This window comes from Thamnophis elegans, chromosome 10 (genome assembly GCF_009769535.1).
Source record: "Thamnophis elegans isolate rThaEle1 chromosome 10, rThaEle1.pri, whole genome shotgun sequence".
Classification (NCBI taxonomy): Eukaryota; Metazoa; Chordata; class Lepidosauria; order Squamata; family Colubridae; genus Thamnophis; species Thamnophis elegans.
In genome coordinates, this window is record NC_045550.1 from 13,928,954 (window position 1) to 13,947,495 (window position 18,542).

General features: G+C 37.7%; 1 protein-coding gene across 1 annotated transcript in view; it reads right to left on the reverse strand.

Annotated features, from left to right (window-relative positions):
* Positions 1-18,542, reverse strand: part of ATRNL1 (attractin like 1) — a 520,320-nt gene that overhangs the window by 185,514 nt on the left and 316,264 nt on the right. The window contains exon 27 of the mRNA XM_032225338.1: positions 11,310-11,417. Coding sequence (XP_032081229.1) covers positions 11,310-11,417 — 108 coding nt within the window. The remainder of the gene's footprint in view (positions 1-11,309; positions 11,418-18,542) is intronic.

Consider the following 18,542-nt stretch of genomic DNA (forward strand, 5'->3'; position numbering starts at 1 on the left):
TATTCTATGCAGTAAATATAAAATAGCCCCTCCCACCCACCCCCATTAATAGGTACATTTTTACATTTGGGGAACATATAAATGGAACTACTGTATGTATTACTCAGTTTCCAATATGATTAACTGGAATACTTATGAATACCCAAAGCGTATCTTATGCAATATACTGCCACCCTTTGGACTAATAAATAACTTTGAATTAGAAGGATCATAGAGGTGTTGCAGAAACATATACCCTTGAATTAAAGGTATCTTTGAAATCATAATTGGCATAATTGATTATAAGATAGCCAGCTCTATAAATGTTTTAAACAAACAAACAAACCTGAATGTTCATGCAATAGACGTTTACATGCTTTATACACTGAAATATACAAACATGAAAAAGGGTAACACATCACTTTTTCAGATCACTTAGATAACTTCAACATCACTGATCTACAACTATATTCGACGTGGTTTTGTTTAGCTACACCCCATTCTTTAAATAACTTCAGCTGAGGAAAGCAGCCAAGAACAATGAAGTTGTTATTCAGTAATATCTCAAGTTCATTTCAATGTGTTAATAATGTGTTCTGGAAGTACATACCCAGCTTCCATGAGAATAGGCCTTAATATGCATATTTCTTTTGAAGTATGCATTTCTCAAAACACTCCACAGTCTTTCAAACTATTCCACAGATTCAGTTGCTTCCCAGTTCTGGATCTTTGTGGGTTACCCATGATGTTCTAACTTCAAATCCATTTATGGAAACTTCTGGAATTTTGTGACATCTGACATTTACAAGAACAGTTACTCATGTTGGCATCCACTGAGTAGAAGGGTCTGAGGGAGGCCAATGATTAAATCTCAGTACTGACATTTGTACTTACATCACATTGTTTTTTGTGTGTGAATGTATGTAAGAGGCAAGGCTGATGTTGGGGAGTCCTGAAGCAGAATTCACAATTTTCATGAATACTCTTGTTTGCTGTGATATCGTTGGCAGACCTGTGAGTTTTATCAATTCATTAAACTCTCCCACTCACAGCTGTTTGTTCTAGCCTTGTCTTTTTGTATTATATGCAGGATCTGGAGCTTAGCTAGCAATAGATTTACTGTATATACTACTCCACAGTACTTTACATCACTTTTTGAACGGTTTACAAATGTCAGCATTTTGCCTTCAATAATCTGGGTCCTGATTTTCTTGACCTCAGAAGGATGGAAGGTTAAATCAATTTTGAGCAGGTCAGGATCAAACTCCTGACTATGAGTGGAGTTAGCCAATACTACATTCTAACCACTTCACCACCATGGCTCTCCTTATTGCTTTTAAGGAGATGGAAATAAAGATTACAGCACGAGCTCACTTTTATACCATGTTCTTCTGTTCTTGTGTGATCTATCCCAAATCCATAACTTTGCTATCTGTATGTGACCTAATCCCATTAGTCCTTCTCTGTCTGTTCCTTTCATACTCTTAATTATTGTCATTCCCATCCCCTCAATAACTCCTCTATGGACTATGTCCCTAGGGGATCTAAAATCATGTTTGGAATTATTCTATTGTATTTAGAACACCATATTTTTTATCATAGCAGCTGGTTATTATTATAAACAACAATAATAAGACCATATCTGAGGTTTAATTGAATTATTCAAATAGTTTAATACACTGTTTTATTAAGTTAATTAAAGCCAATATTAATAAAATAAGGAAGAAATAAATAAAAAGTATCTATAGTACATTCTATCCTCAAGTGGCAGATATCTGTGTGGTGCAGGTGGAGGGGTCTTCTGTGTCAGTTACAACAAAGGAAAGACCCAAAGGCAACAAGTGCCACTAGTCTTGAAGAAAAGAGGGAGGGGGACAGGGTAGAAATGGAGGAAAAAACTGGGGAAATGAAGAAGATTCCACCATTCATTCCCTTCTGAATTTTACAAAGAGGAGGAGATGACAGAACCGAAATCCTCATCTCATAAGCATGCAGGTAGAGCCGCTTAACATTTACTTGCAGCAGAAAGAAGATAATTCCTGCTTTGTAGCCTGTAATCACCACAAATGCAGTCTACATGCTGTGCTGACCAAGAAAACCCAGCAATCACAAATAGCATAGCCACACCACTTTACAAGGGAAACTTTTAAACTTGGAACAAGAAAAGTAATTAGAAAGGTAGGAACCTAATTAGCTTATATAATTTGGATATTTAAAAAATTGAAATAGGGTACTTCTGGACTGAGTTCAGTCAAGTCTACAGCTTTCTCATTACAAATTTTATAGGATGATGTACCATTTTTTTCTCTAGCCATCTAAAAGAGTTGCAAAGGAGATATTATGAAAATGTACTATGGTAAAATTTTTGAATGTGTATCCAATTGAAACTTGGCAAGGTTAGTGACAGTGAAAGGATCTATTTTTCTGCGCTCATCCATTCTGCCAAAAAAATGAAGCAGCTTCAAGCATTTTGAAACTTTCCCATTATAACCTGTGATTTCCCAAGAAGAAAGCAGAAAGAAGCCCAAATTAAGAGATTGCATTTACGAACTGGATGGGGCAAAGAGGAAGAATTTCATCCTAGAATCTCCCACGGTATGTCTGTTATGTTAGAAGTTTATAGCTTTAATCTGGTAAGATTTTGTCTATGAGGCATAAGCAAATTAAGAATTGGACTCAGTTGGATTTCACAGTATTGTCCTTAGATTTGGCCCTGATGTTAGGACACCATACACCATACACTAAATATGTATAGTTTAAAGATTGAATTAAAAGTAAGAAGCTGCAGGCCATTGCTTACTATGGTACTTTGGCCAGTCACTTTATTTCAGCCCAATCTACATTCCATAGTAATTATGAGCATTAAACAAAAGTAATACCTCTAAGTAAACTTTGAGCATTTGAAGAAAATATATCTAATCTAATAATAAAAACATAGTTTTACCTCTTCACCAAAAAGGAACATCTTATGCATATTATCCTATCTCTCCTACCTCATTTTTTATTCCTGTATCTTAAATTTAATTGTAACTTCTTCTTTTCTTCTTCCAATTAACAGTCTATTTTTAATATCCCCATATAGTTTGTCATAAAGCAACCTTTAGAAAAGGCTAAAGAGCATATACAGTGGGGCAAAAAAGTATTTAGTCAGCTACCAATTGTGCAAGTTTTCCCACTTAAAAAGATGAGAGAGGCCTGTAATTGACATCATAGGTAGACCTCAACTATGAGAGACAAAATGAGAAAACAAATCCAGACAATCACATTGTCTGATTTGGAAAGAACTCTTTTGCAAATTATGGTGGAAAATAAGTATTTGGTCACCTACAAACAAGCAAGATTTCTGGTTCGCACAGACCTGTAACTTCTTCTTTAAGAGGCTCCTCTGTCCTCCACTCAATACTTGTATTAATGGCACCTGTTTGAACTTGTTAGCAGTATAAAAGACACCTGTCCACAATTTCAAACAGTTACACTCCAAACTCCACTATGGTGAAGACCAAAGAGCTGTGGAAGGACACCAGAAACAAAATTGTAAACCTGCACCAGGCTGGGAAGACTGAATCTGCAATAGGCAAGCAGCTTGGTGTGAAGAAATCAACTGTGGGAGCAATAATTAGAAAATGGAAGACATACAAGACCACTGATTATTTCTCTCGATCTGGGGCTCCACGCAAGATCTCACCCCGTGGGGTCAAAATGATCACAAGAACAGTGAGCAAAAATCCAAGAACCACACAGGGGGACCTAGTGAATGACCCGCAGAGAACTGGGACCAACGTAACAAAGGCTACCATCAGTAACACACTACACCGCCAGGGACTCAGATCCTGCAGTGCCAGACGTGTCCCCCTGCTTAAGCCAGTACATGTCCTGGCCCATCTGAAATGCTAGAGAGCATTTGGATGATCCAGAAGAGGACTGGGAGAATGCCATATGGTCAGATGAAACCAAAGTAGAACTGTTTGGTAGAAACACAACTTGTCGTGTTTGGAGGAAAGAGAATGCTGAGTTGCATCCAAAGAATACCATACCTACTGTGAAGCACGAGGGTGGCAACATCATGCTTTGGGGCTGTTTCTCTGCAAAGGGACCAGGATGACTGATCCGTGTAAGGAAAGAATGAATGGGGCCATGTATTGTGAGATTTTGAGTGCAAACCTCCTTCCATCAGCAAGGCCATTGAAGATGAAACTTGGTTGGGTCTTTCAGCATGACAATAATCCCAAACACACCGCCTGGGCAATGAAGGAGTGGCTTCGTAAGAAGCATTTCAAGGTCCTGGAGTGGCCTAGACAGTCTCCAGATCTCAACCTCATAGAAAACCTTTGGAGGGAGTTGAAAGTCCGTGTTGCCCAGAGACAGCCCCAAAACATCACTGCTCTAGAGGAGATCTGCATGGAGGAATGGGCCAACATACCAGCAACAGTGTGTGCCAACCTTGTGAAGACTTACAGAAAACATTTGACCTCTGTCATTGCCAACAAAGGATATATAACAAAGTATTGAGATGAACTTTTGATATTGACCAAATACTTATTTTCCACCATAATATGCAAAAAAATTCTTTCCAAATCAGACAATGTGATTGTCTGGATTTGTTTTCTCTTTTTATCTCTCATAGTTGAGGTCAATTATATCATCTTTTTAAATGGGAGAACTTGCACAATTGTTGGCTGACTAAATACTTTTTTGCCCCACTGTAAATGTAAGAAATCATATAAAATTAAGCAAGAAATAATAAAACAAGAATAACTGCAAATTTATTAATTAATGATTTTAATCTGTCACTAAGTTGCCACATTCCAATCTCACTGATCAAAACTCCATATGCAGTATATGTATATCATTATTTACAATGAAGGATCTGGCTTGATCTAGTTTCTAAAAGAAGGTCTTGAAATAAATTTGTACAATTCAAATATTCAAAATATTTTTTTCTAGGCCCATGAATTTCGTTGTTATATTAAACCTATGAAACCTCCTTCCATAGGCACAAAGCTTAAATGATTTTGGACCATCATTTTCTTTGGGCCAACTCCCCTCACAGATTGTTTTGGAGAAAACATGAAGAGGAAGGAGTAGATTGTGGGTTTGCTGCCTTCAGTTATTTATAAAAATATATTAAAATTTTGATCATTTTCTTGAATGCCTGCATGACCAACATTAAATAAACTGGAGAAGATGAAAGATTGCTGTTAAATATATATAATCACCCGTTAAATCTGAGCCATAGATAGCATCAAGCCCCGTTTTAGTGGCTCTCAAATGTCCCAAATTGACAGTTGTGTGATTTTAGAGGTGGGTAGATAAAACAAAAACAAACCCAATAATAGTCAGCTTCCACTTGGTTTAACATACTTATTTATATTAGAATATCCCCCAAATCTCCTAGAGTTGTAGTGACCTTACCATGCTCCCTGCAGCTCTCATAAACAATGACTGACTGACTGAATGAATGAATGAATGAATGATAGCCCCAAGAATCAAAGTGTTTGTTGAAATTATTAAATATCCCATTCTAAAATTTAGGTGTGTATGTGTTAATGAATTTATACTACAAGGTTGGTAGAAGACTTATATATAACACAATTGGTACTATATAATGGTTATAACACTACATTTATCAAAAAAATCCACAGGTCAAACTCACATAATCAAAGTTGTCAGAACTACTGCCACAAAATAAAATGGTGCTTCTGAAATTATATCTGATCCAAAATTAGCTTTTAATCCAGGAAAGTTGGTTAAAGAAGTTGAAAGAAAAGAAATTATGATTTCACTACCAGTATAAATTCACTGTTTGCTGGATTGGAAAAATATATTTATTCAAATACATTGAATAATAGGTGCTATGGCAATCATGTACAGCATATGCAGCCATTCTACTGGTGCATTCATTCATTCATCCATTATATACATCCATTCAACTAACAGATATATTTAGTAAGGCCCACAGTAGTTAAAGCAAGCATGATTAAGACTATTAAATGAAATTCACTTCCCAATAAATAGATGGGAGGATTATATGAATGTTTATTTCCGATAAATCACAATACAAATGTAATAAAATAAAAATGTAAAAATAAAATAAGGAAATAGCTTCTTTTATTGCAGAATTTTCAGAAAAATAATTATAATGCAACTGTATGGGCTATGGGAAATTGTAATAATACAGGGGAAGTGTATTTTTTATTATTTGCTTTTATAAGTTCAGAACAGACTGGTAATTTAATTTTGTCATATAGTGTTCTTTCTTCATATCGAATTCTATGTTGCAGATACCACAGAACAATCAATACAGTGCAATAGATTACTAAATATTTAGAGCAATGCACTTTATTTTTGCAGGTTGTAATCCTTTCCCAGAAATTTGAACATTCATACCTCAGATGTTTTACTATCAAAAGTCGAACACAGGCATGCAGTGAACACAAATAAACACAAATAAAATTACCAGAATTGGAGAAAGGGGGTTATTAACAACTTTAAAAATATACAATTAAAATGTTTCAGTTTCTCTATTGACTGGTTTGTAGAAAACATGTCATATAAAAGGGCAGCAATTAACTTTTGATGTTTATTTTGAACATTTAATTAAACAATAATAAAAAGCATATATTTCCTGAAGATCTCTGTCATTTGAATATCCTAAAAAATATGTTCTCTAGAACATTACAATTCCAACACTTCCTGTCCTTTTCTTGATTCCAGGCTCATGGACACATGTCCATCTACATAGCACAGCCCCAGCTTCACCCTTGTTTTAAAATAATTCAGTAGAAATAAAGGACACTTCCTTTATTTTCCTTCCATATGCTACCTTATAAAGAGAAGATATTTACTTTTTCTAAGCATCCCCTTTTCTTCTTATTATTCTGCACTTGGTAATGTATACTGTAGATAGGAGGAGACTCAGAGTAAGCCTGCTGATTTATCCTTCAATAGGCCCAATAAATGTGCTACGGAAATGTACTGGTTGGTTGCTGAGGATCTTAATAACCTTCTTTAAGAAAGGAATGCCACTGCTACTCAAATAGACTAAAATAAAAATATTTTGTGATTTAGTCAGTGTAATTCTGCTCCAGGGCCAGCACACTATCATAATTTTACAGAGATAAAACCTACCTCTACTAACGTACGTTATCTAATTTCTGATACCTATAACACTGCTGGGTTCCTCACATACTTAGTTTAGTTACTCAAATATACACAATTTGGCTGCTTGAGCCATGGAGGCAAAACAAGCAGTACGGGATGTTAGGTAAGCTCCCCGTTGGGAGAGCAAGTGCGTTCAGAGAAGCATTGTGAGATGGGTGTTGGAGAACACAGAAACAGCATTCCGAGACACTGCAGTTTAAATACATTTTTACTTTTGTGGAAATAGAGGTACCAGAGTCCATCAAACAGTCCAAGTCATACACGATTAAGACAGTCAGTCAGCAATGTCTTTCAGTTAAGGGATAATCCAAATAACATAGTCCATAATCATACAAACAGTCCGGTACACAAAGTTTGCTAGCAGTTGCAAAACTTACAATAGCTCATGCTGATCACTATACGGCATTTCTAACAGCCAGCTTCCAAAACACTCAGATCAGATCAGCATCTAACAGTGATTATGGCTCCATCTTATGGCCGATTGAGGAAACAGCAACCAATCACATTTACAGCATGATTTAAAGAACAGGTACAGCATTGTTACATGATTTATATGTTGCAAACCCAGCCGTTAGATTATATTCCTAACACAGGACTCAGATATTTTCAGATTACAGTCATAATCCTTGACTATTTGCTAAACAAGTTCATATTATACAATACAATAGTAGAGTTGGAAGGGACCTTGGAGGTCTTCTAGTCCAACCCCCTGCCTAGGCAGGAAACCCTATACCGTTTCAGACAAATGGCTACCCAACATCTTCTTAAAGACTTCCAGTCTTGGGACATTCACAACTTCTGGAGGCAAACTGTTCCACTGATTAATTGTTCTGTCAGGAAATTTCTCCTCAGTTCTAAGTTGCTTCTCTCCTTGATTAGTTTCCACGCATTGTTTCTTGTTCTACCCTCAGGTGCCTTGGAGAATAGTTTGACTCCCTCTTCTTTGTGGCAACCCCAGAGATATTGGAACACTGCTATCATGTCTCCCCTAGTCCTTCTTTTCATTAAACTAGACATACCCAGTTCCTGCAACCGTTCTTCATATGTTTTAGTCTCCAGTCCCCAAATCATCTTTGTTGCTCTTCTCTGCACTCTTTCTAGAGTCTCCACATCTTTTTTACATCGTGGCGACCAAAAATGAATGTAGTATTCCAAGTGTGGCCTTACCAAGGCATTATAAAGTGGTGTTAACACTTCACGTGATCTTGATTCTATCCCTCTGTTTATGCAGCCTATTTATGCTCCCAGGATATTCCTGTGAGTTATATTCTAAAACATCAGAGGTTTGCCTGTCTCTATCACTAGCTACTGTATACTACTTAAGTGATCATGTAGGGGTAAAAGAAAAGCAAACATAAGCAAAACCAATTTGGTAGCTCTACAATCTGTATCTCTTCTAGGAGCCAATAATCTGTTAATTTGGATACAGAATATCCAAATATTCTATCAAAATATATATGCAGGATTGTTTCTTATTACAGGTAGTCCTGTGTTAAGACCATAATGGAACCTGCTCATTAGAGTCAAAAGTAGGAACAATGTTAAATGAATTGCTTCAAGTAATGACCAGTCACCCCTGTTCTTCACAATGCATTTGTTAAACAAATGCACAAGGTATTAAATGGAGGACCAGGGGTGGGGAGGGAGAGTCCTGGGAAGGCTAGCACAGGCACAAACAGAGTTGTGTGAGGTCCCTCCCACCCTGCATGCAGGCCCACCATACAGCTGACTCCCTTGCCAGTGAGCAAGAATGGGGGAGAAAAACCCTGGGCATGCATGCCATTTTAATTCTGCCCCTGCCCTTATCCTGCTAAGGTGCCCAGCTTTGGTGTAGCAAAAAAGGAACCAGTCTTTCAGAGCTTTGTGTACCCATCAGCCTGTCACTGATCAGCTGGCCATTGGGAGCAGTGGTGTGTTTCTATTTTTTTTAACTACTGGTTTGTTCGTGCACGTGTGACACTTCTGCGCATGCAGACTGAATTCTCCCTCTGCTTTCCAATTTCTAACCCTTTTAAAAACTTTACCTTGACTCTAGGCTGAAGGGTAGAGGAATGAAGTGACAAGGAAATAAAATCTTTCTGTGGCTTTTTCTTTTGAACTAAAAAAAAAAATCATCTCCAAAAGATGTGCAACAAAATGGAGGACACTGGTTCTTTGCAAAATTTGGCTGTCCATCTGAAGGCAAAAGGCAGGAGAGCTTTGCAGTCTCCTGATGGACAGCAGATTGGCAACCTCCTGATCCTGCAGAAAGCTCTCAAAGCAGCTGCCGTTTCTGCAAGGAATTGTTGGAACCTTGAAAATTGTGGCTGTTTCCAGGAGGCATGAATGCTGCAGGTCCTATTGGGGGCGGATGGAGGCTGAAAGATAGGGATGGCAATGCTACAGTATTCCCGTGGTCTGTGTGATGGCAAATGACCATGGTGTCATTTCAGCTCTCCTAGCATTGAAATAAAAAGGGACGCAGTGGTTCAATGGCTAAGACACCGAGCTTGTCGATCAGAAAGGTTGGCAGTTCGGCGATTCGAATCCCTAGCGAAGCATAATGGAGTGTTACTTGTCCCAGCTTCTGCCAACCTAGCAGTTCAAAAGCATGTAAAAATGCAATTAGAAAAATAGGAACCACCTTGGGTAGGAAGGTAACAGCGTTCTATGCACCTTCGGCATTTAGTCATGCCAGCCACATGACCACAGAGATGTCTTTGGACAGCGCTGGCTCTTTGGTTTTGAAACGGAAATGAACTCGGACCCCTAGAGTCAGGTATGACTAGCATGTTTGTGCGAGGGAAACCTTTACCTTACACTTGAAACAGGGTTGTATATAGTTTTGGAATGTCACTCATAACTTTGAACTGTCATTAAGTGGCCTATAGTTACTTGAGGACTACCTGTATAAATAGACTGGTTAATCTCATACTTATCCTATTCCCATTAATCAACGTCTCAGTTTGAGTAACTTATACATCTAAGGACATATAATGTCTCTTTAAGTTGTGAGAGCGGGAACCATGGCTACAATGAGATCTGTGAAATAATATCCAAGAGAGAGGTCATACTTCTATTTTTTCCTAAGTCATTCGTGTTCATGCTTGTTTCCCTTATGAGAAAGACCTCAAATAAAGCAAGAGCCAAGGTGGCGCAGTGGTTAAATGCAGCACTGCAGGCTACTTCAGCTGACTGCAGTTCTGCAGTTCGGCTGTTCAAATCTCACCGGCTCAGGGTTGACTCAGCCTTCCATCCTTCCGAGGTGGGTAAAATGAGGACCCGGATTGTTGTTGGGGGCAATATGCTGACTCTGTAAACCGCTTAGAGAGGGCTGAAAGCCCTATGAAGCGGTATATAAGTCTAACTGCTATTGCTATTGCTATAAGAAATGACAGATATAACACAAGTTTCTTTATAATTTGGAAAAATATCAGAACTAACTCTGTGTGTGTGTGTATGTGTGTGTGTTTATAAAAATGATTATATACTGTATAAAAAATGGTAGTTAATCATACAGAACTAAGTTACTAGACTAAAGAAAAAGCTGGTCCTAGTTTATGTCAGGTAGTCATTATCATACTTTATTTACGGTTCTCTTTAATTTTAGGTGATGCTTCCAGAATCTCTTTTGTGTATTTTCACGCTATTCCCTTGCCATGTTCTATTGTGTAGCATTTTATAATTTCTTTTTCAGAGCATTGCCTTTACAATTAAAAATGTTAGAATGTATATCCGTTAATCATAAACATAATATACCCATAAATAATATCTCTCCAAAAATAAAATATTAAATCTGAATAAAGAAATGCAATGCAAATCTCATTTTAAAGTATAATCCTAGTAAATTAAGATGGATATGAACTGTTAACTAGGGAGCACAGTATACTCAGAAGACCAAACATGAGGCTTGTTTAATACATGCAACTAACAGTTGTCTGCCACAAAAAGGGCTGCCAGGTGAGCAGATTGTCATTGCAGGCTAGGCTAATGGATCCTCTAGTGGCTTTTGTTACTGCTCATGTTACACTACTGAAATGATGAGCCTTGAAAATGACACAACATATGTAGCTTCAACTTGTTGGCTACAGGTAAACCTGCTCTTTTTGGTTTCAGAAGCAGATGCAGATGAGACTAGCAATATAAATATGCAAATTGAAATGGTCCCTAGTCAGCGACACAGTGCCTACCTCTAATGGACCTCGTAGAAAGTCTGTTTGTTCAGCTCCTATTTCGAGTGCTACATCCACAGAAGCAAAAGGACGGCTTGCCATCTGCTGTCGCTCTCGCAAAAGTTGCTAAAGAAAGAAAAAAAAGTATGTTAATAAAGTATATTGAAAATTGAATATTTAGTACAGTCAGTCAATGATTCATTTAATATTTATCCACTAATGGGAAATGGCGGTTCTGAACTATATGTCAAAAGGAGTTCAGTTATGTGATAACCCGCCTTTCTATTCTTGGGGGGAAATCATAATAAAACCAGAAAAATTTGTTTGCTTGTTTTTATGAAATCACAAGAGAACACCCTCATTCTCCATGTTTCCTTGATTTCCATGCCATTGAATCAAGTACAGGTTGAGGTTGGTTTTTCTGCTATTTTTAGTACCAAACACATAGTCCTCCATTTACAACAGTTCATTTAGTGGACATTTGAAGTTACTATGGCACTGAAAATGTTCATTGTTCACACTTAGGACCAATGCAGCATTCCCATAATCACATGATTAAAATTCAGACACTTGGCAACTGACTTATTATGGTTGCAATGTCCCAGGGCCATTTGATCACTTTCTGTAACTTCTGCCAAGCAAAGTCAATAGGTAAGTCAGAGTCACTTAACAACTACATTACCAATTTAACAACTGGAATCATTCACTTAACAACTGTCACAACAAAGGTTGCAAAATGGGGCCAAACTCACTTAACAAATGTATATTTTAACACCAGAAATTTTCAGCTCAATTATGGTTGTAAGTTGAATGTACATTTCTTACAGATAAGCTATTATAGAGATAAGCTAACATTTGTTTTCACTTGGGAAAAAAAAATAGAAGATGGAAAGTGAGAGTCATGTGGAAGGTGCTGTTTCTTCTTAAAATATGCACTATTCCTTACTGCTCTAGGCCCACTCACCAACATATCTATTTACTTCTCATATTTATATAGGAGAATTAGTATGGCTATGGTTTCAAACAGTGTTTTTATTATTATTATTATTATTATTATTGTTGTTGTTGTTGTTGTTGTTGTTGTACAATTGTATCACAGCAGCCAGTTGTTTCGCCGGATTTGGCATTGGTTACTAGTCGGGCCCCACCCAGGGGCCTAGGACGTCGTAACGTATTTTCGTAATATGCGTGCAGATCCAAGCAGTGCGGCTTTTTGCATTTGACTGATGGTGATTTTGTCAATTTTTAACTGTTTTAAATGTAATTCCAGTGCTTTTGGAATAGCACCCAGTGTGCCAATTACCACTGGAATTACCACTGCTGGTTTGTGCCATAGTCGTTGAATTTCGATTTTTAAGTCCTGGTATCTTGCGATTTTTTCATGTTCCTTCTCGGCGACCCTGCTATCACCTGGTATTGCGATGTCTATGATTGTGACCTTATTTTTCTCAGCCAGTGTGATGTCTGGTGTATTATGCGCCAGTATTTTGTCGGTTTGTATACGGAAATCCCACAAGATCTTGACCATCTGATTTTCGGTGACTTTTTCAGGCTGATGTTCCCACCAGTTTGTTGCTGTTTTAATATTATAATTTTTGCACAAATTCCAATGGATCATTTGTGCTACTGAATTGTGCCGCAATTTATAATCAGTCTGCACGATTTTTTTACAGCAGCTGAGTATGTGATCAACAGTTTCATCAGCTTCTTTGCAAAGTCTGCATTTGGCATCATCAGAGGATTTTTCGATTTTGGCCTTAATGGCATTTGTGCGGATAGCTTGTTCTTGTGCAGCCAGGATTAGTGACTCTGTTTCTTTCTTTAATGTACCTGTTTTTAACCATAACCAAGTTTGTTCACTGTCCACTTTATCTTTTATTTTTTCCAGAAATTGACCATGCAGTGCTTTGTTCTGCCAACTCTCCATTCTTGATTTTATCACATCTTTTCTGTATTCTTGTTTTGTCTGTTGGGCCTTCAGTAGATTTTTGTTCTTTACTTCGATTAATAGATGTTCTTGAGTGTCTTTTAAATAATCAGCCAGTGCATGTTTTTCTTCTTCAACTGTTTGCTTCACTTGTAATAATCCTCTGCCACCTGATTTTCGGGGCAGGTAAAGTCTATCAGTATCACCACGTGGATGTAAACTGTAGTGCATTGTCATTAGTTTCCTGGTTTTTCGGTCCAAAAGGTCCAAATCAGCTTGTGTCCAGTTAACTATGCCAGCTGTGTATCTTATAACTGGTATTGCCCAGGTATTTATGGCCTTGATTGTATTTCCACCTTATATATTATTATTATTATTATTATTATTATTATTATTATTATTATTATTATTATTATTATACAATTGTATCACAGCGGCCAGTTGTTTCGCCGGATTTGGCATTGGTTACTAGTCGGGCCCCACCCAGGGGCCTAGGATGTCATAATGTTGTTGTTGTTGTTGTTCTTATTATTATTATTATTATTATTATTATTATTATTCCATTGAAACTTATTATAAAAAAATGCTAAATAATCTTCTCCATCTTTCCATATTATTTGTCTAGGAAGTATTAGATATTTCAGTGGTAGAAGAGCAATTAGATGAAAAGATACAAATTAATTGTGTAGCAGCAAAAGTAACCATAATAAAAGGAGAAGATGGCATGAATTGTATGGAAAATCATCATAGTTCTAATATGGTTTTCTTTCTCCATGGTTAGAAATCCCAAACCTTATAGCTGACAGAAATCCTGTGTGACAAAATCTGGCGACTTAACAACACTGATATAATGTGATAAGGTCAATATCAAGAGTCAGAATCTTGAGAAAGTGACCTTGCTTACATAAAAAATTGTTGAAAGCTTCTTTTAATCAAAATAAATTGTGCCCATTTTCATTTGCTCTGCCAATTACTGTGTATTTTCTCAGATATTATTTTGGTGCTCTCCTAAAATCACATTTATTTGCATCGTCTTTGCTGTAGAACTTGAATTCTGATACACAAAAGCCAAAGGCAATTCAGTAGGGCAACCTTGAGTGTTAAAGCTTCAAAGCGAAGTAATACATTAATGTACAAGTTATCGTTTATAAAATTAGCCAGCAACCAGTGTGTCATGTGACTGCCTAGTTCTGAATATGTTAGAAAAAACACATACATCATATTTCAAATCATCAAATGTTCCTCAGATACATGCATATAACATTTTTCTAAACAAAGACCTGAAATCTTATATCATAGAACAAACTCTCTGAATCTGTCCAGGGAACAAAACCTTTCAGCCTTTAGATTCCCTGTGTATTTGTACTGTAGTCAGATGGCGTTATTACTAATAGTGTCTGCAGATGCTTAAGCACAGTCCCTTCTCTGATTACTTAAACATGAAGAATAATGTCTGAGTATCAGAGAACATTATTACACCGGTGTTAGTGCAACTGTGTAGCTTAAAGACTCACACTAGACACAGATTGTCAGAAACTCCAATGGCAGGTGCAAACAACCAGACTCACACATGAAAACATCAATTAGATGTTTTATTGCTCACGCCTATACGTAGGGATCTCCTCAGATTAATGTTTGTTGCAGCTACATGATATTACATAAGGTTTCAACAACATTCAAGGTGGGTTGGACTTTGCCCTTTCTACCCTCTTAAGGACTCTGCGCTAATTCCCCATTTGACCCTTCTCCTGGTTCAACCAGTCTGTCTCCAATCCACCGATATCACAAGTTATTCAGTAAGTTACAATGTACACCCTTCCAAGCTAATTTATGTTTTTCTTTGAACCTATAATAATAATAATACTAATTAAACAAAGCAAATAAAAATGACGAGCAGCACTAAATAATACAAATCTTACTTCTATGCATTTGAAAAACTAATAAAGGCAATATTAAATATTTAAGTCAAATTAGTTGTCCAATTAAGTTTAGTTGCTTGCTTCTTTATATGAACTGAATTTGGCTGCATTTGAAATTAATTGCCTGAGCTGAATTCTGTACATACTTAAAATAGTATACCTAGACACTAAAGGATTCCCAGAGGAAAATATTACAATAGGTTTGTAGGATACCAGAGACAGGCAAACAGTGAAGGCAGGAAAAGGGGCTGTTTTAGGGCTTGTTGGCACAAGAGACTTAGGCTCCCCTTGTCTTAAAACTAAAAGGGAAAAAATGGTCCTCTGAGGTCATGATAGCTAGTTGAAGTGAAGGCAAATAGAAGGAGGAAGAAGTGAGAGACAGAAGGATGCTGTTGCTGTTACTACACTTTCATGTTTACTATCACTTTCCCTCCATTGCATGTATTCTGAATTGGAAATGACTGTGAAAAGGAGAGATCCTGAGGGAGTTTGTTCACTGTGGAGCTGTGGGAAAATAGCTGTACAAACTTTCTCTTCCTTGTCTTCTCCTTCTCTTCAATTGCTGTCCAGGAACCTGAATGTTTTTATTTTTCAGGGCCCATCTGAAAGCTATATACACAAGTTACTAAGATTTGCTCGGACAACATATATCCTGGCTTCGATGTGTGAGCTGAACCTAATCCAAGCTAAGCTCTTCGGCATAAAGTACTATACACTATACATTACTAATACTATTTGTTTTAATACAAAGAGGAATCTGCGCTTAGGCTTAATGTGACTATTCACAAAGGGGCAAAGATGAGTATGTTAATGTATGCTATGCTAACCTATTTGGTTTTCTCAAATGCTTGGAGGGTGTTGGAGAAGGTGTTGGAAGGGTGTAAACAAAATGGAAAATATTTTGTTTCAAACTCAGAAAAAAACTGCTTTCTGATAGAACACACCTGCAAAACAACTCAAGTGTTCAGTGTTATGCAGGAAAAAAAAATGAAATGTTTCAAGTATTCTGACTACAGAAAACAGTGGGAATTCAGAACAAGCTCCTCAACCTCATATCCCATTTTAGGACCACTCTTGCCACAGTTGTTAGGCATATCACTGCAGTTGTTAATGTAGTAACATGGTGGCTAAGTAAATCTGGGTCCCCAATGACTTTGCTAGTGAGAAGATCAAAAAAAGGAGATCACATGACCCTGGGACACTGCAACCATAATGTCCATGTTTACCCTCTTTTGTGTCCTTGGAATGCAAAATATTAAAGAGAGGCAATTTAAAAAAAACATAGTGAGTGAAAATACAGCATATGTTCTTATCACATCAAGCCATTTGTGATTACAGGTAGACCTCAGTTTGCAATCTTTACAAGTGCACTGAAAAAAGTGACTTAACATCTTTTATCACACCGCCATTGCTGCATTCCCATGGTCATGTGATCAAAATTCAGACGCTTGGCAACTGGCTCATGTTTATGATCGCTGCAATGTCCCAGCGCTCGGGAAATTTTGGATTCAATTGTAATTGTAAATCAAGGACTACCTGTATCTGAACTTCAGGCACATACATCCCACAGGTTCATGAGATCTAGTCCTACTCTAATAGAAGTGATAGCGTACCACTCAGTGCTCCCCATATAAGATGTTTCTTTCCAGAGTTTAGTTTCCCTAAACCAGTGGTTCCCAAACTTGGCAACTCTCTGGCTGGAGAACTCTGGGAGTTGAAGTCCACAAGTCTTAAAGTTGCCAAGTTTGGGAACCACTGCCCTAAACTAAAGAATGGCCTTGCAGTTTGCCATCAAAGACCAGTTTGCTTTCTTCTCCCTTGTTTTGTTACTCCAATGACATAATAGTGAAGTATGAGAATGGGGCATGGATTATCTATCAGTTTTCATATTATTTTGCTGGTTGGGAGAAAAGAGTCCTAATTGACTAAGGAAAGATGATCACAGTTCCTAAGTGCTGTATAGCAGTACTGGTAGTCCTAGACTTACAACCACAATGGAGTTTTGCCCCATTTTAGGACCACTCTTGCCACAGTTGTTAAGCAAATCACTGCAGTTGTTAATGTAGTAACATGGTTGCTAAGTGAATCTGCTTTGACAGCTTTGAATTTGCATTGACTTTGCTTGTGAGAAGGTCAAAAAAGGAGATCACATGACCCTGGGACACTGCAACCAGGGGTGGGTTTCAACCGGTTCTCGGCGGTCCCCGCGAACCGGTTGGTCGGCGAACCCGGAAGTAAGTAACTTCCGGGAACGGCGAAGGGCCCACCCACCCGCCCACGCTCCTTACCGGTCTTTGAAGGCTTCTGCGCTTCCACGCAGGCCCATGGCACATACAGCACCTCCGCGATTCTCCGCGAGCAGCTGGATGGCACATACAGCGCCTGCGTGAGTCTCCACAAGCAGCTGGAGCATCGCGCAGGCGCTAAGATGCATGCGTGAACTGCGCGTGTGCACGAGGACGCCGCCGGCCCCGTTCCAACCGAACCGGTTGGAACGGGATTAGCAACCCACCCCTGACTGCAACCATCATAAATATGAGTCATTTGCTTAAGTATCTGAATTTTGATCATGTAACCATGAGGATGTTGCAATGTTTGTGCAAAAAACAGATATAAGTCAGTTTTCAGTGCCATTATAACTTTGAATGGTTGATAAATGAATGTTGCAAGTTCAGGGCCACCTGTACAACAATCACTATGGCCAGTGAGGCAAAGCTGGAAATTATTTGGGAGTTCTCTAGATTCTGAACAAAAGAAACAGGGATGTTTCATTTCTTTAAATAAATTAATAGGGCATCCAGCCAAACTATTACGGCAAGAGAAAGAAAAAGAAAAGAAGAAAGACAAATCTAACCTTTCCTATCAAAATTTTGGCAAGATTAAACAGCCAGTCAGAAGCCAAGAAGATTGTGGTATTCCACAATCAAATATAGATAAAAGTTAATTTACACAATGTATTCGCATTCCTATCAGGTTTGTTTTCTTCTATTGTCAAATCACCTTTCTTTTTTAAAAAAAAATGTCCGTTACTGTCTGCCTGAATACGTTCCTGCATGAATAAATAAAATATGTCAATACAGTATTATTATGAAATCAGAAAGCATTGCGAACTGTTTTGCTCGGGACCAGAATGACCCAGGAGCTATCAGGATTGGCACTGCCTGATTTGAAATAGTATTTTGCAGCCTGCTGCTCAGTATAGACAAAAGGGTGGCTTTTGCTGAGAAGTAGAACATTTTAGAATTAGAAGGGCATGATTGGACGTTCACTTTCTATGGGGTAAAAAAGTTAATGCAGATTTTAAGAATCATTATATTAGATGTTCCATATTGAGTATATGGAACAGACAAAATCCAGACTGTGTCAAAAATGCTTTTAAGGGCCTAATACAAATAGCATTTCACA